The sequence below is a fragment of the Chaetodon auriga genome, chromosome 20 (assembly GCF_051107435.1).
Source record: "Chaetodon auriga isolate fChaAug3 chromosome 20, fChaAug3.hap1, whole genome shotgun sequence".
Taxonomy (NCBI): Eukaryota; Metazoa; Chordata; class Actinopteri; order Chaetodontiformes; family Chaetodontidae; genus Chaetodon; species Chaetodon auriga.
Window position 1 is genome coordinate 11,217,901 of NC_135093.1, and position 23,604 is coordinate 11,241,504.

General features: G+C 41.8%; 2 protein-coding genes across 4 annotated transcripts; one reads left to right on the top strand and one right to left on the bottom strand.

The window, feature by feature from the left end:
* Positions 1-1,031: 1,031 nt before the first annotated feature.
* Positions 1,032-18,647, top strand: mmp25b (matrix metallopeptidase 25b). 2 transcript variants are annotated; one of them, XM_076759401.1, is made up of 17 exons: positions 1,032-1,185; positions 2,123-2,346; positions 2,532-2,726; positions 4,415-4,497; positions 4,603-4,759; positions 5,112-5,185; positions 6,346-6,478; positions 11,164-11,255; positions 12,630-12,762; positions 12,910-13,054; positions 13,929-14,233; positions 14,438-14,617; positions 15,375-15,459; positions 15,726-15,808; positions 16,023-16,175; positions 16,333-16,626; positions 17,359-18,647. In XM_076759401.1, exons 2-17 carry the CDS (start codon positions 2,241-2,243, stop codon positions 17,613-17,615), a joined length of 2,475 nt encoding a protein of 824 aa, XP_076615516.1. In that variant the 5' UTR covers positions 1,032-1,185; positions 2,123-2,240; the 3' UTR covers positions 17,616-18,647. The 2 variants fall into 2 exon arrangements, with proteins under 2 accessions (XP_076615516.1, XP_076615515.1); XM_076759400.1 differs by lacking the exons at positions 11,164-11,255; positions 12,630-12,762; positions 12,910-13,054; ... (5 more) ...; positions 16,333-16,626; positions 17,359-18,647 and adding an exon at positions 6,577-7,392.
* A 1,602-nt stretch (positions 18,648-20,249) lies between these two features.
* Positions 20,250-22,839, bottom strand: LOC143339100 (carbonic anhydrase 4-like). 2 transcript variants are annotated; one of them, XM_076760122.1, is made up of 9 exons: positions 22,765-22,839; positions 22,361-22,433; positions 22,227-22,253; positions 21,970-22,140; positions 21,633-21,781; positions 21,451-21,546; positions 21,265-21,343; positions 21,003-21,166; positions 20,250-20,891 (listed from the first exon to the last, which is right to left on the bottom strand). In XM_076760122.1, exons 2-9 carry the CDS (start codon positions 22,431-22,433, stop codon positions 20,721-20,723), a joined length of 930 nt encoding a protein of 309 aa, XP_076616237.1. In that variant the 5' UTR covers positions 22,765-22,839; the 3' UTR covers positions 20,250-20,720. The 2 variants fall into 2 exon arrangements, with proteins under 2 accessions (XP_076616237.1, XP_076616236.1); XM_076760121.1 differs by having other exon boundaries at positions 22,713-22,789.
* Between the last annotated feature and the right edge of the window lie 765 nt (positions 22,840-23,604).

A 23,604-nucleotide genomic window follows, 5' to 3' on the forward strand; every position in this document is an offset into this window, starting at 1 on the left:
TAGTATTTTTGTTGTTGCAGTTGTTTATGCTGTTAAATGAGTTAAAACTCAAATGAAATTATGGATCATTATTTGTCCTTATGAAACAAATATCTGGGGGCTCAGTAGGGTTTAATATTATTCCTTTAGTCATTCACATCTTTATAACATTAGTACATCAAATAAATAAAAAATTTAATGACAGTTATTGATAAGATAAATATTACCAGCAAATTACCTAATTACCATACAAATATCTGGTTATAGAGAAGTTTTAATATGTTTTAATCATTAATGATACATTAACATCATCCTCTGATTGTTCATCTTCATCATGTCTCAAATAAATCAATAATATAGTCATGATATTCCTGCTTATCTAAGTCTAATTCCAGAGAAATATCTCTTATTTCATGAATTTGTTTTACTGTGACGTGGAAATCTAACCCAAAGTTCAGTGGCTTAAACAATCCTAATAATCATGATAATTCCTGAACGAATGTCTAAAAATATCCAGTAGCTGAATGCAATATTCACAACAGCAATACAAAACAATACAAAACAATAGCAGACGCACGTGAATATGTCACAGCTTTATCAAAGTTTTAAAGCGTCTCTTGTAAGTATCAATAAAAAATGGCATGAACATTGAGTTTAATCTACAAATGTCAGTTGTCTGGTTGCACATGTGTTGGTGTAAAAAAAACCCCGAACACACCTGACTGCCAGTTGCGCTCAGTATTTATGTGCAATTTTTTGATTTCCATCATCTATTTATCATCTACTATCTCTCCATTATCTGTGCTTTATGCTCTACTCTCTCGGCCTCCCCTCCTCCTCTCGCTGGCATTAAGTTCAAACTTGACACTGATGTTGACTCACTTTGTCACCCCTCGGTGGCTCCCTCTCTCTCTCTCCCTCTCTCTCTCACTCCCTCTCTCTCTCCCTCTCTCTCTCTCTCTCTCCATCGCTTGGAGGACAAGAGTGCCCGCAGACGCATTTCTCTCCAGAGCCCCCCCTCTCCCTCTTTCACTCTCTCTCACCCTGTCTAACTCTCTCCATCTCTCTCCTACTCTCTCCTTTACACACACACAGTATTGTCAACAAAGCTGGAGAACAAGGGACGTGGGAGGAACAGGGGAATCAAGGTCCACAGAGGAGGAAAGTAACACACAGGACCCCCGCATCATTTCACCTGGACACTTGGTAAGTTTGCAAAAAAAAAAAAAATCTAGTCCCTGCAGCGCTTTCATATGTGTGTGTGTGCGTGTGTGTGTGTGTGTGCTGAGATCACTTCTGTAATATGGACTTTGTTCGAGGCTTTGGGGTCGACGATAAGTTAATCATTTCTGGAATTTAACCAAAAATCGGATGAATAAATTCTTGTCCGGGGGCTGCTTCGTCCAAATGAATGAAGTTTGACCTTTGACATTGTGCTGCTGCAGTAGTTTGTGAGATTTGGCTCAATACTGACATACCTTTGCATTCCTTTCTGACTCTGCAAAGAGGACGTTTCCCACAAAAGGGGAATGTGAGATAAGAGGAGAGGAGAAGAGAAACGCTCTTATTCGTCTCTAACTGAGGCATACATTCATTTACACAGATGACGATATTTGTGGACATCCTTGGGCGCTTCATGTCTGATCCTGAAAGTGAAATACGGGTTTTGTTAAAACGTTTCATGGAGATCTCGATCATGAAGCTTCTGTGTGTGTGTGTGTGTGTGTGTGTGTGCGGTGCCAGTTTGTGGCTACATATAAAAGCAGTGTCTTTTCATGCATTCGTGTGTGCGAGTGTGCGTGTGTGTGTGTGTGTGTGTGTGTGTGTGTGTGTGTGTGTGTGTGTGTGTGTGTGTGCATGCGTGCTCAGGCTCATCAGCACAGATAGAGCTAAAAGCAAGTAGCATAATAAATGTCATGGCTTTCAGAGTGGGTTCTAATGTACCTTAGCTCCCCATGGTATACTAGCATACCAATGTATAACACACACACGTTACGACAGCGGGCGTGTAACTAACTCCATTTCTGTCTGTCATCATGAGGCTAATTCACCACAATGCCGACCATGTGTGAACTCATGCGATATGAACCCCTCCTTCTTCTTCTCCTCTCCAACCCCCCTCCCCACCCCCCCACCCCCCAAGAGGAAGGGCTGGAGGATCAAAGGAGGGAGATAGGAGCCAAAGGTGACTCTAATCAGGGGCGGACACACACAGTGCAGGACTCTTTATTTCTCTTCATGGTGGTTTGGACTCTCGTAGTATGTATGAGAAGTTAACCATGCTGAACCTGCAGAGCGGCTCAAACTGGAGCGGGCCTAACAACTGGTACCATGACCCCACCGGCGTTCAGACACAACACAGCACAGGTGAGGGGGAAATACTCAACACACGCCAATGCTCACAGATCATCAGTTAAATGTGGCACTTGTGGCTGTCGCACCAACTTCCTGTCAAAGCATGAATCTCATTCGAAACTGTGTCCCTCCGTGCATCTGTGGTAGCAATTCCCCTGACACTCCCACATCTCTTTTGTCACCTTCCTCTCTGCCAGTGTCTGAGGGCTGTCTGCTGGACACCGAGGGCAGCATGGGGGGAGAGGCGGGGGGAGGGGGAACAGGCCGAGGGGGAGGAGTCCCCGTGGAGAGGGACGATGGTGAGGAGTCTCAGCTGAGGCTGCAGCTCAAGAGGAAGCTGCAGAGGAACAGGACCAGCTTCACACAGGAGCAGATCGAGGCTCTGGAGAAAGGTCAGGCCATGCAAGCACGCACAGCGCTTTTCAGCCAATCACTGCCCTCCATGGGCACCAGCCAGACCAGAGTGTGTCATGACGCAGCTTATCCTGCTGCTTTTTTCCCCTGCCAACACCTTTGTTATTGGATTATAGCCTTTACACCTTTTTTTCTTTTTTTTTTTCTTACAGCTTCTCGCTAAATAGCTGGGAAATTACACCCAAAAATCCGGCTGTTTATTGGGTATCGTGCCTGGATTTGTATCAGTCCATGCAAGAGAGAGCAAACACTGCCACCCCTGATCATTTCCAGATGCAAATTATCCAGAATCTCAACTCAAATATTCCCGATCTGCTCCAAAAAGCCCGTGGCAGCGTGTAAAGCAGAGTTTTGATAATGCATCATTACTGTGGTTGTATTATGCAGTGGGATCTGGCCCTCGTAGCCCTGATATCCAATGAGAGGGATCAGAAAGCCACCCTTGACTGGATATGGCTGCAGCAGGCCCTTGAGCTAAATAAGGACGCAATGTCCACTGTGCAGCCGAGTGGAAGAGTATCAGTGTGGTCACTCTCTGCAAATGACATTAATGAGGTACACTGACCTCAGTGCACGGCCAAAGCACAATAACAAATGTGTTGACACAGACGCCAATTATAACCAAGCCAATTATAACAATTTGGGAGACAGACTTAATTCAAAGAGCCAGCGTTGTTATCTTGTGCAATATGGATTTATTAACCATGTGTCACCAGCGTGAACTTTAGTCTTCACTTATTTACAGTGCTGGTAATCTGTTAACATTATATTCGCAGCAATTTCTATCATAATTTCAACTGATTTATTTGTTTCGGTTTCTCCCTCGACCTTTTACTGGCATGCTAAGCTACCATCAGAAGCGCAGATGGTTAAATCTATAAAGACGTCTCCATTATCAGACCTGAAACTTCAGAGTTCATTAGGATGAGTCAGACTGTCATTTAGAGGGTGAGGCATGTTCTCGTTTCGACTTGTCAACAACAAAAATGTCAGCAGTTTGTCAACTATAAATTAACTGCCACAGTGAGAAGTGATACTCGGAAACAGAAAGTCTCAGTGACACAAAGTCACTGTTTTAACAGCAGCTGAGTCAGGAGTGAACCCACCTCAAGCCTCTGTGTTACAGGCTGTTTGTCAGTGTGCCAGACAGAAGTACTGATCAGTTCAATAACGTGCTTACACTGAGAATTTAGAGGGTAAATAATGACAAAATGAAAACCTATAGTGGTTCTTCCTCTTCGGTTTTAGTCAGCCTGAGTGCTTAGACGGCATCTCAACTTGAATCCTTTCATTTGAACTTTCTGCGTGTTCCATAATAATAAATAATTTATACAAAGTGCAACAGATAAATATTTCAAGTACGGTTGTAAGGATACATCTCAGCTTCCTGGATTTGTACATCCCATGGCAACATAATTAGCGATGCTGATCTTGAGCAGCAATTAGCTGATACGCAGGAAAATAATCAGATAATTAATCAGCTGATTAAGACTCACTCTCTTTTGTATCTGGCTTGAGTTCTTTTCACAACAAAAGACAGATGCAGTTGCAAAAATGCGTTAACGCCACACAGCCGGGGTTATCAGAGGAGCTGCTCTCCAGTCGTCTTGTCAGCCTCGATTATGACTCACACTGCGTGTTTGACATTAGTTAATATCTTCCACAGAGTTTGAAAGGACACATTACCCAGATGTCTTTGCGAGGGAGAGATTGGCAAACAAGATTGATTTACCAGAGGCCAGGATACAGGTAGGAAGCGCTTATAATTTATTCGACCCTGATGCTCCACCTGTGATAACATGCCTCATTGTCTAATATGCTCGTGCACCATAAAGAGGACTCTCTGATTGACAGGTGTGGTTCTCAAACCGAAGAGCCAAATGGAGGAGGGAGGAGAAGCTGCGCAATCAAAGGAGGTCAGGGGGCGTGACTTCCTGTTCGCAGAACCAAGCCCCTCTGACCACTTCCTTCAACACGTCTGTCTATCATCAGCAGCATGGCAGCAGTTCAGGTAAATACCACTGTGACCGTGTAATCATAGTCATAATGACTCTCTATTGGTACAGTTTATGGGCTGATTGACTCATTCATACAACACATCAGTGGTACTTAAAGCTCTCTATGATTTATAGATTTGGTAGCAGAAATATTTTACTAGTTTATAATTACAAACCTCAGAGCTGCTGCTTGACATTTGGAGGCAGGCAAACCATTAGAGTTTCTCCATTAGCGCGCATCTATATTACAACATTTCCACTGCGAGATGTTCCCATCGTGTGTGTGTGTGTGTGTGTGTGTGTGTGTGTGTGTGTGTTTGTGTGTGTGTGCGTGCTTACCATCTCGCTCTGTGTGTCTCTCTCCAGGGTCCATGTTGAGTCAGGCTGAGTCGTCCCTGCCCAGCTACAGCTCCCTGTCAGTTTTCTCATCTGGAGTCCAGGTTGGACATTCATCATCATTCATCATTCATCAGCACCTTCTAAACTTTACCAAAGCAGGTCATCGTCTCAGAGCAGGACCTGAACTTTACGTCAAGGGTAGAAAACACAGGACCATGAAATAAATATGTAAATAAATAAACGCTATTGTAGGTATTAATACTACTGCTGCTTTTACTCTTAAAAATAATAACATAATCTATTCTTCTTCTCATCAAAACTCTTCATATTGCTGTAGTCCAAAATACTCATTATTATTTACTAATAACAGCAACAACAAAAGATATGATAATAAGAAATTTAAAAAAAGAGGAAGAAGTAAGCAAATCTGGAAATGTGTGAAATATACAGTGATTTAAAGTCTTACATTGGATTTCTTGAAGAGGCAAAAAAGTCGCTAAACATCAAAAAATAATCTCTCAAATCTTGATTGTGGTCACGTTTAACTGACCTTCACACAGTAAATTAGGCTCAGACATCACTCACTAATTCACTTAATTGAGATGAATTTAGAAAATCTTGGGATGCTGGACTCTATCATCCCAGCCTCCACAGCAGCATGAAAACACACATTTTCTAGTTTGACATCAATGTTGAGATATGTGCTTGACTCTCTTCTTCTTCTTTGAAATGTCAGGAACAAACAAGAAACAAGAGACAAACGGAAAAGCTTGCATACTGTGACTTATGCTGAAAATATAGTTTAATGTCTGTGCAGTAAATAGATTTTCAGTTAATTTCCAGCATAAGTCACATCATGGAGAAAGTATTTTGAAAATACAAAATTACTTCACACTAAAAGCAACTTATTGCAAATGACATTTCAATTTTTGTCAGCCCTGTAAAATATAAATTACAGAATATTCAAAAGTAACAGAAACTCTGCCCATCTCTGGTCATAAGACTGCGCTCCTGCTTCTCTTAATGCTGCTGCTGTGCTTCACTCCTACCATGCAGCACTACTCTAGCACCGCCGTGTGGATAAACTGAAACCATGCAGTCACTGCTTCACACTGCCTTTACACTGCATGGTGTAGTACACAGCAGGGGCTATAGTCACATTTAAAGATGAGATAAAATGCTCTGTTTTGATGTTGTTTCAATATAAATCTACTCACATCTCTCCTCTTCCTCACTCCTCGGCTCTTGTGTCCATTCTCAGTCTATTCCTCCGCAGTCGGCCTCCTCCTACTCCTGCATGTTACCTCCATCCCCCTCTGCCCCACGCAGCTTTGACTCATCGGCGTACTCCTCCCCTCATCTGCAGACTCCACCCTCGGCCAACTCAAACACCGGTGAGTGTACTGACTTGCCTTATATCTGTCTGTACCTCGGACTGCTGCACGAGAAATGACTGACTGTCCTTGTTTTCTTCTCCCTCTCGTCCACTCAGGGCTCATATCGCCTGGCGTTTCAGTGCCGGTCCAGGTTCCAGGATCTGAGCAGCAGGGCATGAGTCACAACCTGGGTCAGTACTGGGCCAGATTACAGTGAACTACAGCCAATCGCTGCCAACACAAAAGACAACGGGGAAAAAAGGGGCATGTAACAAAAAAGTGTGAAGAAAACAATTATGGGGGACACACAGGTTTTAAGGAAGCACAGGACTGAGCTATAGAGGGGCCTCAATGAGTTGTAGACCCCAAAATGCATTAAATGTTTACAAATTCAGCCAAGAGCAGCTTTGGTTGCACTTGGCATTACTCTGGTCATGTTGGTATTTGCTTAGTACTATCAGGTTGCACCTTTTTTGGGGGAGTAGTGTGTTAATCATAGGGCTGAGGTCAGTGTTGTAAATAGTTTGAGGTGTGTTTAGGATTAAAAATGGAGTCAGGATCAGGCTAAAGTCAGAGTTTGGGATCGCACAGATGCAACAAGTGACAGCGCTTTTTGCCATTTGACCCAACGTCAAAGGTTTTCCATATTTCATTATTGTGTCAAATATTCAGTGATCCAAATCATGACCCAAAAAATTAAACACAACAGGAAAGAGGGGAAAAGAAAGGACAGTCTTTATTATGCAGAGCTGTGATACACTGTGAGATGTGGCTGCAAGCTCTGAAAGACCAGTAAGTGGACTTTTGAGTTTGGATTATTTTGCTTACACCTCCATACAGGTAGCTGCTTTGAGACCTGACGTCCCTCCGAGCCCATTAACATAAAATAAACAAGGTTATTTAAAGTAATGAACGGGAGAAAAAAAAGAAAACAGCATCCTGAGCTGCAGCCTTGAAGTTTACAGATATCCAAAGCTGAGAAGATGGCGGGGTTATGATTCTAATTCTGCCACACAGAAATGCTTCAGGAAGTGATTCCGCAGTACTAAGTAAATGCCAGCAGATGTCTGTATTGTGAAGTGTAACCAATGTTTCTTGTAACTTGAGCAGCTCAGTGATATTGTGATAGCGAGCTTGTTCCCTAAGCTGTGTGAGGCTACTGTGAAGATTTTTGACTTGCTTACGGCAATCACTTTTACTAAAACTTAAAAACGTATCATAAAAAAAAGAAAGTCCTACCTACCCTGCCAGCATTACACTAAGACTGATACTGCATATTTTTGTACAGACATCTGTGTATGATGAAGATAGCTGTGGAATATTGTCAGATATTATCGGAGGGAAGAATGTAGCACGTCGTGGACTCAAATCATCCTCAAAGCACAAATTTCATTTATTAAGGTAAATTATTAGGGATGCACCATATCAGTAATGGTATTATATATTGTCTGATACAAGGCTAAATATGAAAATGCTACATATTTACAGTACAGGCATCACAGATTTTCTCCACAAATTACAGTAAAGCAATTTCTATATACAGTATATGGGAGTACATCATTTTCTTTATCCAATCCATCAAATATAAAACACAATCAGCAGTGATGCATACTTGGATTGGCAGGGATTTTTTTTTTTTTTTTTGTACATCACTGATGAACCACATCCATCAGCCAGCGACAATCAAGCATCGTTACACAGCAAACAAGCTAAAAACCGCCAAATGCAAACACTTGCTCGCGAGACAATCAAAGCTGGAGGTACGGGAGGTAAAAAGGGAAAAAGATTTTTTTTTTGCAACACCGTCCATACAATAGAAGTGACATTATCAACTGTGCATGACCAAAATAAGCCGCTATAGACAATCAGCTACTTGCAAGAAATGAATCGAGTATTGTACAAAGGCGTTACTGTACTTTGCAGGGTTTTAAGCTCTGCTCACTTTCCTCTGACTACTGGTTTTGTTGATGCATCTCAGTTTAAACTTATATGAAATGTCTTTCAACTCTTATTTAAATTTGTCTTTTCACTCGTTCACATAAGTCCTCTGTGTTGTTTCTGTTGTTGCTGTGTGTTGTGTTAGTACTGTATAGCTACCAAGAGTCAACCCTTTTGTGAAGGCCTTGGATCCCTTTAATGACAATAAAAACTGTGTGTAATGAATAGAAATTCAAAAGTGTTCATTTCTGATGTTACATTACAGTTTCTTTACCTTCCATGTGGTTCAAGATAAAAACCATCAGGTGGACAGAAACACGACTTCACATAAATGTTAATTTTGCTCCTTTACTGGTTTGGTTTCACCATATGAACTTAAAGAGTGAAATTATGTCAACGTTGTGCTTACAGCTTGTTTCTGCTGCCCCCAAGTGGAAAAATCGGTTAATGCAGGTTTAAGATGTTCTATTTTAAATGGTACTTTTTCTGACTTCAGCTTGGGACCAAACAAACAAACTGCAAACCTGATGAGCTTGCAAACAATCAGCAGTCTGTTCCAGAAACTCTGTGTGGTCTTAAAGTCCACCTTCTGGATATCTGAGGGTCGGTGTGGAGTCGTGAAATTATCCAATATGTTCATAGTAGAACAAGGATTTCATTGCCAGTGACTGCTTCAGTGTGATTGTTGTGCACATGACAAATAATGAACTTCAAAGGAACAGCAGCATAGACATGGCGTCCGTCATAATCAACACTACTAAAGACTTCCACGCCGTCCACTGGTGCAGCAACATGAAGTGGACATGAAGTAAGACCGGCCAGCCATTAGCAGGGCAGCGTTTTGTGCTAATGGCATGACTCACTTGGTTCCCTGGAGAATGGACGGGAATTAAAGACAGGAGACGAGGAAGAGGGGGGAGGGAGAGAGAGGGAAAGATAACACCAGTGATGGTCTGCAGAGAGAATGACCCACAGTCATAATGGGACTCTAAGATGGGATGTGAGATGCCGGTGCACTCCAGCTTACTGCAGCGTCATCAGTTTCCCAGAGTTTCAGATGTGAATAACACTGGTAAAAGAGTTCTTGAAATGAAAACTACCTTTCAAGCTTCAATTTCAACTGATATGGTTGTATATTCACAGATAAAAATAGAATTGGAGACAATGAAGGTTCAATGAATGTTTTCAAGTTTTAATGTAATTTCATTTTAATATTGTCTGACCAGATCTTCTGTACATTAAGACTATAAAAATGTACATTGTGCTTTACAGCAATTCTTTGTGATTTCAATAATATATATATATATATATATATATATATATATATATCAGATATCTATATGAGTAAGGATATTCATGAAGGGCTACTCAGATGTTAATAAATGTTAACACCTTTAACAGTGTGGGAACTATACTATAGGTATATACCACTATATATGTAAAAGGGTGCATAATGCTATGCTTACATTACCATTTTCTAATATTTGCAATGCTCTGAGGAAATAGCAGCAGTCAGTTTCACCATTATACACCGGAAATCCCAGCAAGACTGCATCAGTTAAACTTCTGCTGAACTGCAAGTGATGTGATTAATCTCTGTAGGTCTTTAGACTGCAGTGGAAACACAGACAACAACGCGCTGAAGTAACCTGTTCCTTGGAAAGTGGTCTCTGGGATTAAAAGTTCTGGGTACTTTGGGTGGAAATGCAGACATGCAATGTCGTGTTGGGGGCCATAGATACCAAATGCAGTGCAAACAGACAAAGTACTTATCCAGTCAAAGACTCTTTAAAACAGTAGTGATAAACATGACTTTGTAGAAGCATACTGACTTCTAATTCCACGAGACCTCATTTACATGTATTTAGAGGCCTGTTTGAAGCAATTTAGATTCAACATGTCAATAAGATCACACTACTGCACTGAGTGTTTGTTCAGTGCTTTTTTTTATCTCAGCAACCCAACAACCAGTTGAACTACAGGTGAACAAGTGTTAATGGGTGGTAGAGGAGATGGAGGAGTCAGCATGTCATGAAACCTGCTGCTGTGTCCAAAAACAAGCTGACGTTGATGCTAAACCCAAATGATTTTGTATAGAGTCTAAGCTTCTACTAAAACATTAACTTTGTTGATAATGATCCCATTAGTGCTTTTTTAAGGACTTATGACCAAAAGATCTTAGAAAAATAAACTCAAACATTTCTGACATTAGCTGAACAATACTCTGAAATATCTGGAATAAGCTTATATTAGTCGATGTAAATGACTGGCTGATAAGAAATTTGTTAATAGATCTATAAAGCATCAGTAAGTCATTTATCAGACTATTGATAAGACCACCTTATTAACCCATTACAAATGGAAGCGTATGAGAAACTGGATCCAAAGTGTTTAATTTAGAGATTAAAGCATTGCAATGACTGTCTCAAATCGTATCATTGTCATATCAGAGTTTTGCTCTTGATCAGCAGTCTGTAGCCTCTATGATACATAGACATGGTGCATAAAGAAAAAAACCACAATCAACGACTCGCTCTGCCTTCAGTGAGGGAGGGCAGAGCCAGAGAGAGTTCACTGATCATCGATCAGCCCAGCCTAGTCCCAAGAGAGACTGAAGCTTCAGAGGAGAGACAACGGTGAGCTTTGTTTCCCTTCTCTTGGCTTTGGGACGGTGTGGAGGAAGCTGCTGCAGTTAAAAACGAGGAATGTCTCTGTTTGGTGCAAAGAACGAGTATTCTGATAATAACGGAGCGTATTTTTCGCAGTGACTGGAATGGAGCTGGGTCTTCTGCTGTTGATGGTTTTGACCTTAACGGAAAGCGCATCATCGCAGTCAGACCAGTACAGTAGAGCAGTGGTGAGTGTTGACAAGAGGAAAAACGTCATTTAACTAATTCTCTTAAAAGTGTGTGCAGCCATCCTGTCGTTGTCCTTCAGTGATTCATCAATTACAAAGTGTGTGAGTGCTGTCTTTACTTGGCATCGTAATTGTCTAATTTCCTATTAGAAAAACTACATTTGCCTTGTTTTTGCTCAGTCTAAGGCCAATGATGAGGCCAGTCGGGGATGTGTATCACTTCTGGAATTTCCCCTTGCGGGACAAATAAAGGAATATTGATCTTCATTGTTATTGACTTAAGTGAGATTAAGTATTTTAAATTGCAGTCATGTCAATTTTAAAACACATTTATACACCCAGTGAGAGTGATTTCTTCTGGGGAAACATCACATCGCATACCTGTGTGTGTGTGTGTTTGTTGTATTCAAATGTGAATGTTTGAGTGCCCGTCTTTGCATCAGGCAAAGATGCACATGAGGCAGTGTGCAGGTGACTCGTGAGGTTTCTAAAAACCAAAAGAAAAATCAAATCCGTATCATTTTTATAAAAGAGCAGGTTTGGGGGGGGAAGGGCAACCCTAAGCTGTCATCATGTTTTTTTGCAGTGCACTATGACACTATATTCAAGACATTAAAATAAGTTTTCAATGATTATCAAATATTTAAAATCAAGAAACGCAACACAATGTCCACTTCTCCCACACAGTTCCTTTAACATTACGTCAGTGTTGCTTATTTTGTGCGTATGAACGTCAGTGCATCGTGTGCGAAAAAGATGTTTCACTTCTGTTACTACGAACATGTTTGCATACTGTATGATGCCGTTGGTGTCTGAGTAATTTGGAAAGAATAAAAATAAATCAGGTGACCGACCCATCTCGAAATAATATCAGTCAAAATTAGGAAATTTGCTGCAACAAAAATAACAAAAATGATCAGCTTCGTTGGAAATAAACATAAGGACTTAGAAGTAAAATGAAACCACGTTTTCTGCAGTGTAAAACCCACATAAAAACAACTGTTGAGTGAGTGAGCCAACACCATTTCCTGACTGACAATACAGCACAAGGGTGGAGGCAATGCAGTGAGGAAGGACAGGTTTCAAAATCACTTTTAAGAAACACTTTTCTGTTTTCTTTTGACATAGTTAGCAGGAAAGACACCACACTAGATCTGTCAGTCCGTTCTCCATGCAGTTATTCTGAATATGTGAATTGTCAGTTGCACTCTGCCTTTACCCCATCAGGCATCTTACTTAACGAGGACAGGATCATGTAATGCTAATGAGAAAAATGCTGACACACCGCACTGTGAGGAACATGCTGGGTCTGTTTCGGTATTTGCTGGTAACCTTTAAGCAACATTTCCACTGGTTTCCCTGTGTTCTTTCCAGGATTGGCTGAGCAGGTACGGCTACCTTCCGCCTCCTGATCCGCGCACAAGCAAACTACAGAGCAAAGATGGGATTGAGAAAGCCATTCGTGTCATGCAGAGATTTGGCGGGGTCCAGGAAACGGGAGTGCTTGGTAACAACCACTAAACTCAGATCAAGATCAAGATCAAAACAATATATCATATGCAGCCTATATTATATTTCACATGTCTGTGGGTCACAAGATGTCTTCCTGTAACCTGCACTTCATTACACACTGTGTGATCAACTTCTCTTCCAGACAGTGAAACCCTGAAACTCATGTCCACACCACGATGCTCCCTCCCTGATATTGTTGGGGGTGAGGACATGCTGAGGAGGAGGAGGAGGAGGAAAAGATATGCATTGTCAGGCCTCAAGTGGCATAAGACAGACCTCACATGGAGGTGTGTTTCCTGTCATGTTCTACTGTGGCTTTTTGTCTTGCCTGTATGAATCATAGAGCTTTATATATCATCTCAGGTTTTGAGGAAGTGCCCTCTTTGAGGAAGTAATTTCAGGCTTCTTTTTGTCTCTGCATACGTTTCAAAAACTGGAAATCTGTGTTTGAATCCAACAATCTGACAAATATTTAACAATCGCGTACAAACTGTTTGGATCTATTGCTTCCAGTGCTGTGGTTGTCAGCAAGCTTTATGTCGACTGTAAGTTTGACCTATCTAACGTCTTTGTTCATCATGAAATTAGCGCCTTGCAGTACACCAGAGACCATCTCTGGAGAAATTAGAAAGATATATCTTTGAACACATGCACATGAGAGGAGAAGCTTTATTTATTATTATTGTTGGGAAATATAAAAAGACACAAGAGTAAAAAAAAAAAAAAGAATAAGGCTGGCGTTATTCTTTATTTTTCTTGTGGTTAAAATGTGACACTATAGTTTAATTTTAAAGAAAGTCAGTAATTTCCCAAATATTTCTCAAACAAAGAAAATCGCACCTTTCTTGGGGACTATATTCAGCGGTGGATTAATACACATTTGGCACTCCAGTGAGACTTTACAGCAGCAGGATGCTGCTTCGAAATAAACTATAGTGTCCATGTTCAAAGTAATGAGGAACATGTCCCACAGTGTGGCTCACTGACGTGTTTTTAGTGGTTTTTGACAGCAGTGGAAGTCTATGGCACAGAGCATTAAGCTGTATCAGGTTATGGACACACAGTCAACAGCTGTTCATAGGATTCATTGTTGGTTTTGGTGTTGGGATAATTAAAACATAACATAAAATTTAGTTATAATGCATCTACTCTTGTCTGCAGTGTCCACAGCTACCCATCGCCCTCCCTCTCACGAAACCTGCCTAACAATTTGGTGGACAGCATCCTGACTCACGCCCTCAAAGCCTGGAGCGATGTGGCCCCCTTGAATTTCCGTCGGCTGCCGAGCGACAGCAGGGGGGCGGCAGCTGGAGGGGACATCAGAGTGTCTTTTAACCGCTTGCTTCATGAGGACGGGTACCCTTTTGACGGGCAGGGTGGCACCCTGGCCCACGCCTTCTTCCCTGGCAGGGATGAAGTGGCGGGGGACACACACTTTGACGATCATGAGATCTGGAGCTATGGAGGTATTTACTGATTTAACTCATGATGGATGGTATATGATGGATAGAAGACCAGACAAGACTGTGTACTGACATACGAAATGTGATGGGAAATGACCTGTATCTCTTATTTGTTATCAAAAGAGGAAGCAGAGTCTGTGGTCTAATTCCTCTGAATTCATGACTGTTTGTGTGATCCAGTAACACTTTTGCTTCACACTTCCTCAGGTGACAGCAGCAGCACAGACTTGTTCACAGTTGCAGTGCACGAGTTTGGCCATGCGTTGGGCCTGTCCCATTCGTCCACTGATCCGTCCATCATGAGGCCTTACTACCAGGGTGCTGTGGGAGACATTTCCAGCTTCCAGCTGGCCCTGGACGACAAGCTGGCCATCCAGCAGCTTTATGGTCAGTTACCAGCTGGAATAACTGCATTCTGTACTGCATTCTGTAGAGAGATGAAACTTGAGAAAACAGTGAGGTAAGCTCAGTGTCAGGACTTTATTTTCGCCATCGTACAAGGTGTTGCAGTCCTCCACCTGCTTTATTTTAAGGTCTTATTCTGGTTAATGAGAGTACAGACAAGGAAGTTAACATACAAAGAACAGGCAGGAGACAAACATAGTTGTGCAAGCTGATAAAATGTGACACGAAACAAGGCAGCAATAATTTGAGCTGAATTCCTTTTTGGCCTAAGATCCTGTCCAGAAATTTCATATTACTTGATGTATTGAGGTATAAAAAGCTACCTCTGGTGGTCTGTGGCATGCTATGGCCTGAACTGAACTACTTATTGTTTGTGATGATAGCTCGTATTATAAGAACAAAATTTAAGAACAAAGTCTTACCCATTAATTGTTCATTGTAAGTGTATTATGTTATAGCTCAATAAGGCATTCCACAAAGGATATAAAAGGCCATAAAAAGACAATCAAAACTGCCCTCTGATAGAATAATTTATCAGTGTAGTACTAATGTGTGTAAAGGTGCACTCATGCACAGGATATTTCAGCTGTTTCCTTCCGTGTCCTTAAAAGAAACTGTTTGCATCCTGTGTGTCAAACTCCCCTGGCCACTGAGAAGAATGTGGGTTGCTTTCACAATTTTTCCCATGCTGTCATCGGCCTCAACGCCTCCTCAATGTTGTCTGCTGTCACCATTGTAGGTGTGAAGGGCGGCTGGCCACCAGGTGGTGTTGATCCTGACCTCCCACGCCTGCCCACTCCACCTCCTGCAAGACCAACACAGCCGTGAGTAGAGCCAGACCAAAGAACCACAACTGCTGTGCACCCATCCAGACAATAAGCACTTATCATTTGCATTTACAAAGGATGAACATCCCATCCATGCACTCACTCACGATGATGATGAGTAATTCAAGATCAAGTGGATGCCGCTGAAAGCTCTCTGATCGATCCTCACTGTGGCTTTGTTGCACCCTCTAGTGATGTTTTTTAATAACACTGCATCCTATAAAATATAATATGAGTCTGACTTTTGACTTTTTCTGTCCCAGTTCTGACCCTTCATTCCACGACCGCTGTCAGGGAGGCTTTGACGCAGTGGCAAATATCAGGGGAGAGGTCTTCTTTTTTAAAGGTAGGAACAGACAATCAGGGATGCACAGAATAGGAATTAAAATCTAATTAAAATCCCCCAACATCCTGTATATTGTCTACATTATTCATGTGACAAAAGGATATTCAGAATTGGCCGGTATGTTGGTTTTATGCATACACTTGATGATCCCCCTCATCATCTGCACTGTGTGTGGTTACACATGGAGTCATGTTCACTCTCATTTCTTGGAAAGGTGAACACTTCTGGAGAACCAAGCGAGACGGGTCTTTGGTGTCGCTCAATCCGGCTCAGATCAGAAACTTCTGGATTGGCCTTCCACCAGGAACGAACAAGATCGACGCAGTGTACGAGAGGAGGAGTGACAGCAGAATCATCTTCTTTATTGGTGAGAGACATAATCCCGTGGTGATGTGAGCATTGTCCCTGTTCAACAATTATTACACTAACAATCTCAACAGCAGAAGAAATTGCTATAAATGAAAATGTATAGTTGTAACTTACAGTAACCAGTAGAGATGGGTTATATTTGAAACTCTGTCCAGGATCTCAGTACTGGGTCTTCAAGGACACGGTGGCCATGACCGGCTACCCTCGGCCCCTCTCCGAATGGGGCATGAGGACAAAGCGCGGGGTGCCGGTGGACAGGGTGGAGGCAGCCTTCATCTGGGCCCACAACGGCAAGACCTACCTGTTCAGCAGTGGGGAATTTTGGAGGTTTGATGAGAGCCATAAGGGTGAACAGACGAGCCGGCAGCCGGAGCCAGACTACCCACGGGACAGCACCCTGTGGTCAGGCGTACCCTCCCACGTGGATGACATCATCAGCTGGGGAGAAGGTAACACAGTGTTCAGTGGCGGAAATGTGATGATATATTATGATCAGTATCTGAGACCAGTGCTGAACAAAACCTTTACTTTAAGGTGATGAAACTCTTTAACAGGCTTGTAGAAGCTGCTGGAAACTGCAGGTGTCGACAGACCGATGGAAGAGATCTGATGTAATCCAAAACAAGAAGCACTGAATACCAAAATCACCGGACTTGATTAACAGCATACCAGGCAGTTAAACATAAAAGACAGACAGTGCCAGGAAACTACTACATGAACCGAATCTCGAAGACTATTTGATAAAGGTCATCAAGTTTGATTTATGTTGCTGGAAGGTGTGTCCAGGTGCTTTAGTTAAAGGGAATCTGTGGAATTTTTGTCCACTAGTAGCACTACAGAGAAGTGTTTTTAGAAGTGGCTTCCTAAAGTAAAAAGTATAGCTGTCAGATAGACGTACATAGTGCAATATTTCCCCCCTGAAAAGTAGTGAAGCTGAAGGAAAACAGAAATATTCAAGTAAGTTACGGTCCACCGCTGCTTCTGTGCAACATCTCTGTTCTAGTTTGCTCTTTTTTCTCTCTGTGGATCCCCATGCGTACATGTCCAGTGTCCTTTTCATGGCAAGGAATTATTGGCTGTAAAGGAATCATTACACACAGTGATCAGTCAACAAATCCATCAATGTAAACATTGCACCAAAACAGCAATAACAATAATAACAAGCTGCTGCTGCTCTTTAGGAGATGCCTACTTCTTCAAGGACAACCTTTACTGGGTGCTGAAGAGCGGAGGCCTGACTCAAGACGTCGTCACCCCTAAATCCATCTCTGCGGACTGGCTCAGATGTCCAGCTCCGCCCGCAACCACCACTCCGGTCAATCCTCGAATCCCAAAGGAGTGCAGCTGTGACTTAAAGGGATCATCTTCACTCCTAAGAGGCAGCTGGCTCCTCCTGGTCTCTGTTTTACTTGTAATGGATGAGTTTCTTAGAAAATAGATGCCTGAGGTTGAAATTTGTGTTGCTTCAGGAGAGTAAAAATGGCTCTTAATATCATCAATCATATCAGGGCACAACTCATTAGCACATGTCAAATTACACACGAGTCTCATAAAAAGCCAATGTTAAATACCATAAGACCTATGCTACCGTAGATGCAGAGCATATTGCTGACCTGTGGAAAGAGTACATTTTGCATCCTCCCTCCTTCCGGGTATAGGATTTCAGCCCCTTGTTTCTCTTGAGAGAGTATTGGGTTACACAGCCTGTATGGGAGAATGCATGGAAATCCAGCACAGAAATCCAGCACGCAGGCTACTCCCTCATAATGAGGCCTTTCACAACCACCCTATGTTTGCATAGTAAACAGGCAACACAAACACACATAAGTACAACATAAGTCTTAATCAGAGCTCATTTTTTAGAGTAGATTTGTGCGTGTGCATACATACATATGTGCTGAGGAAGATTAAACTTGCAGACAGTGTATCATGAAGAAGGACCTGTGCTTTGTTTTGTGGTTTTTGAGTTTGCTGTTGTACATGTAAATAATTTCAAACCATGGATACTGGAATGATCGAGAAGAAAAATCACCTTTTTGTTAATTAGGGAAATGATTGTGCTTGAAAGTATTTTTGCACATGTTCTGCACACATAGATATGGACTCACAAGCAGGGGGCATGGGGAACAGTTGTGCTGGTGGGTGAAGAGATCAGGTGACCAGAATTGGTGGGAACACACTGCTGCTATGCAGGTGGGGAATGGCAGGTATCTAAAATGACAGGGGATGTTAATGACTGAGAGCAGGAAGAGCTAAACAGGATAGAGCCACAGTGAGAATTATTTTATACTGGTGTTTATTACTATTGTGTAAAAATTATTTAATTTCTTTATTTGATTATTCAAATTTGTTGACGTGTGTCACTGTGATGCTTCTGAGGTGGAGCTGAGCTCTTAAGGTGTAATTCAGTCAATCATTTAATGCTTAAAGTTATTCTGGGATTTCGATCAAAATGTCATGTTTTTTTCAGGTGAGGCCAGTTGTAGATACCTTAAAGGTCTGATGTACTGTATCTGCAGGTCTGTACACAAGAAATTTTGAAGTGACTGTTGGAATCATCATTAAAATGTCAGAGTTCTTAATATGAGTTTCCTTTTTGTCTTGCATCTTTGTCCAGAACTACAACTTCTATACAAGAAAAAAAGAAAAGTTATCTCTTGATCTGAGGCTGTGTTATGGCTAATCTCATTTTTCACATGCCTGTCTCACATGATACAATATAACATGTAACATAGCATGATAGCATCTTAGCACAACAGTACATGCTTGTCATTCTCCAGTGGCAGCCCCAGAAGCGTCAGTCTATAGAACATCGATTGATATCTTCATTGGTAGCAGTCCTGTCGGGCTATGACATTCTTATCTCAGTGACAAAGGGTCACGAGTGTTACAGTACATCAGTAATATAGTGCAGAAAGAGCGCATCCAGTCTGATGGACTGCTGTCCTTTGTTCCTCACTGTTGTTTCACATTTTTGTTGTGACCTAAATTCTGATGGCTTGATAACTGGCAGCTCTGCTTTTACAGTAAAGTGATGCACACTTCCTTATAACTTGGAGTATTTTATTAATAACACATCTAGTTAACCATTGAATCTTTAGTTCAAAGCACATTCAAGTTGATCCAGGAAGTTTACACAGGAGTATTTGCTCAGCTCTTAAAGTGGGAAATGTTTAGGTAAGCTGCCAAGTGGCACAGGTACGGTTAAAAGCACAATGAGGAACCACTGAATCCTTCCAGAAATCAGTTATAAGGAAGAAATGTGACTTAGAATTAAAAGGATCATCCTAAATACACCCACTTTGAGTATAGCAGGCTTTCATGGCATCTAATGTTTTGTAAACTAGAACGGTAAACTCTCAAAAGCCACGTCTCAAGTGTCGGGCTCGAGTTCAGTTGAAGTGCAACAATAGGGATTACATTTAATGCCTTTACACAATGCGGGGGGGGGGGGGGTTTGTTTAAGTGCAAAGTTGCTAGAATTTTGTGTTTGTTCCATATTATCCCAGTAAAAATAAGACGACTGAGGAGACAAGACTGACACCAAGTTATTTTAATTCATTTTAGAAACATTTAACAAGAATAAGAGGTCACAGTTTTGTTACATTTTCAAGTAGTGCCACACAGAGCGAGAGAGGATAAATAATGGCATTCGTTCAACTGAGTGGCACGTCAAGCCTTCATGACACCAGCTGAAAGAGGCAGCACAGATTTCACTGGAGTGTTCAGCTTGGCAATGGAGCTACATATATTTGCACTGATGAGGACAAAAAGAAAACCCAATCCCTTTACAAAACAAAAGAAATAGAAAAATAAAATTCAAATTAACAATAATCATTGTGCAACTGCTACTGGTGAGTTTTATACTCCAAGACAGATACACACTAACATTAACTAAATACAGTCACACTCGTCGCATTGCTATATTTCCAAATTACCATTACTTCATCGGCCCAGTAAACGTGCAAGTGCATCCCTTACTCAGGCACCCGTGTGCAGCTTTGGCAGCTCAAAAACAGACAGGATTTGTTCCTGAGTTATTCAAACAAGACAGAAAAACAAAGTTAATTCTTGTGCAGATCATGTATAATAAATACAGTATGCAAGTGATGCAAGAATACATACAGATTAAAATCAGTTAATGGATAAGTCTACAGCTCATCATAACCCTGGAAGCCATACGATAGACAACCACATTAAAACCAGGCAGTCATCACATTTAATAGGTTTTTGAACCACTTCATTATCATAGTGTTAATGTGCACAACTTAAGTGGAAAGCGACAACGTTCTTGTGGTGTTAAGGCTCAGTTTACTCTGATGTGGAACAATCTCCTGTGTCCTGATTTGAGGGTCCTAATGAACATATCGGTGCATACTTCAGTATTAACAACTCGGATGAGGCTAAAGTCAGACAAGTCACATGGGGAGGGGATAAAGGATGGAGAAAACAGTGTCCTCATTACCAACAGGTTTACCAAGAACAATAGAAGTTGCTGAGACATCACAGCAGCTCGAGCTCTGTTTTCCCCCCCTGTTTGGCTCTAACTCCTTCCGAGGACAAGACTCAGGGCCATCAGCCCCAGAGAGTAGCAGGTTGTGGTAGAGCTGGAGCGCTGCGTTGTGACTGGTTGCTCTGGCTGGATTTCTCTGAAGACATTGACCATCACAGGTGATGAGCTGTTGGAGATGTGGAGTGTGCTGAAGAGGTCGATCTGGAGACAAGACATTAAGCCAGTTAGCATTGACGAGAGTATTTGAGCTGACCCTCCTGGCAGGTGCTCTTAAATAGAGAGAGAGAGAGAAAAAAAAAAAAAAAAACTCACCAAATCTGAGCTGACTTTGATTGTATCCTTGAACACAGTCCAAACCACAGCTTCATTGCAAGTGGGGGTGGTCAAGGAGCCAAGGTAGCGGTAATACTGGGTGCGATCCACCCCAGCCAGGAGATCATCCATTGAAATTCCAGGTGTTATTGCAACAGAGTCGCCTGAGGGCAGAAATATGACCTCTGAAGGGACTGCAGCTGACACATTTTACTCAAAAAAAAAGAAAATTTTACACATGAAAAGAACAAATCCTCCTTACCACCATTTGAGATGTTGGCCAGGTAGGAGGTCAAGTTGTGCCAGCTTGCAGGTTGTTGTGTCTCATTACCAGTCATTGCCTATAAATAGTGCACACATTGTTTAATTAGGCCCAATGGCTTTTTCCATATCAGTGGAGGACTGATAACTTAAGTATACTGGCATTATAAAAGCTTCCGTTTCTAACCTCAATGAGGAAACCAAGAGCGGCAAGTCCTGTAGAGTCAGCAAGGGCAAGAGTTGTGTTCCTGTTGTGGGATGCCTTGCTGTTTACAATGTGCAACTGGGAGATAACAAAAAAGATATTTGAATATGAGCGTATTCAAAAAACTCTAATTTATGGCTCAACATAAAAAAAGACTGTAGTACCTCCATGGGATAGCGCTTGCCATCCACAGTGTGCTCAGAGCCGGGCATGGAGGAGCCGTTACCCCAGTGCAAGTGGAACTGCAGGCTGTCGTAGCGCTCGGACAGATCTCCTCCTGAAACGCCGAGACCGCTGTCCAAGGTGACTTTGACTGGAAAAACAAGAACATGGACAATTAAATCAACTGCAACCAGTGAATTTACTTTGAATACTTGATCATTTTTGTGTTTGTGTGTGCCTGGGGGGGGGGGGGGGGACAGCTTGCAGGCAAGTTCTTTATATATTGAAAGCATTCCTGCATCTGGTATCAGGAGCTTTCTGTCCACATTCCTGCCTCACCTGTCTTTCCAGTGTTTTCGATCTTTTGCAGGCCACTGGTGCTGCTGTAGTTGTGAAAGGTGAATGCTGTCAGGTTGTCGTTGGGTTCCGCAGCTGATGAGACGATGTTAATGGGTGACTGCCTGGTGCCATTGCAAAATGAAGAAGAAATGATGGGCCATTGAGAGTCCCCTATAAATAGGAACAAAACTTTTAGTGGGCAGAGAGGAGGTTAAGGTGACACTGTGGCCATTTAAAGATAAAGGGAGAATACTCACTGCAGCTTTCCAGGTGATAACACCAGACTGGAGGAGGAAGAGAAGACTTTGTTACCCGCTTAGTCAATGCAAACAGCCCACACAAACAGCTCCAAAGAGGTAATGTAAATGCAACATGAAAAATAGCCACCTACCGACTGTGTTAGTTGCACAGTGGACGCTGGGTGCGAGGACGCACAAAGCAAATGCAGCTACGATCCAGTTCATCTAAAAATAAGTAAATAAATAAATTTAAAAAAACAGACAAAAAAAAAAAAAATAATAACCGCGTTAAATACCCGGAAAGACGACGAGATCTACAGCCATGCAAACTCTGAATGAGAGACTAAATTCAACTTGATAATTTCATTGATTTTCAGCAGGTTTCAAATTGGACACAAACAAACACACGTTTCAACAAACAATTACGAACTAATGCAACATGCAGCAAAAGACAACAGAGACCCCCAAATGCGCTAAAAACACCAACAAACAAAGACAAAACACCGTTTCAGGTCTTTCGGGCGCAGCTGAATCCACTTCTGAGCAGCAGCTTTACCTTTGACGCACCTGTGCCTCTTCTGAGTCAGCTAACAGCAGGAGCCTCATCCTCCCTCTTTTATTGGCCCAGAAACCATCCAGCAGCCGGGCGGACACGCCTCTCTAACATCCGACTTGAGTCTTACCTTCCAAAAATTCAGGTGTTGATTAGCAGAGGAGGAGTTTGCACAGAAATGATTAGCCCACATTTGGATTCAGCGCACAATTCAGTACATGTATTAAGCCTGTTGTATGATAAAGCCATTTCAAAAGAAACTTGAATCTCGGGGCTTTTTCGTTGGTATGCTTCCATCGTCTCAGTAAGGGTCTTTAAGTTGAAGTTGTATTTCTTCTGCATCAAAACAATGCAGGCCAGTGTTGCTTTATGCACCAGGAAGAAAAAACATTGCACAATGTTCTGCAGACAGCCAGTCCAAACGCAGGTGAGTTTTGGATTTCTCGTCTGTTTCCTCTGTCTGGATTTTTGCAGGAACTCAGACAGCAGTTCAGAAACTCAAGAAAATCACCTTCAAAATGATTTATTTTATTTTTTTTAATCTGAAGGCACAATGAACTGGATGAAAAAGGGATCTCATTAAACCTGTAATAATTTGTTTTCATTCATTTATTTATTTATTTATTTATTTATTTATTTATTTATTTATGTGTTGGTCCATCAGAAAAAAAGAAAAAAGTTGTCAAGACAGCAATGACACAGCATCTTTTAAGTCAATATGGCCAATGTGTTGGCAAACTGTTGCTTATTTCAACACCCTGCCGTCAGAGCAACATGATCGTTCATTTAGAGACATGTGCCTGTATTCACTCTCTTGTAGTTCTGTATGGGTCCCCACCAACT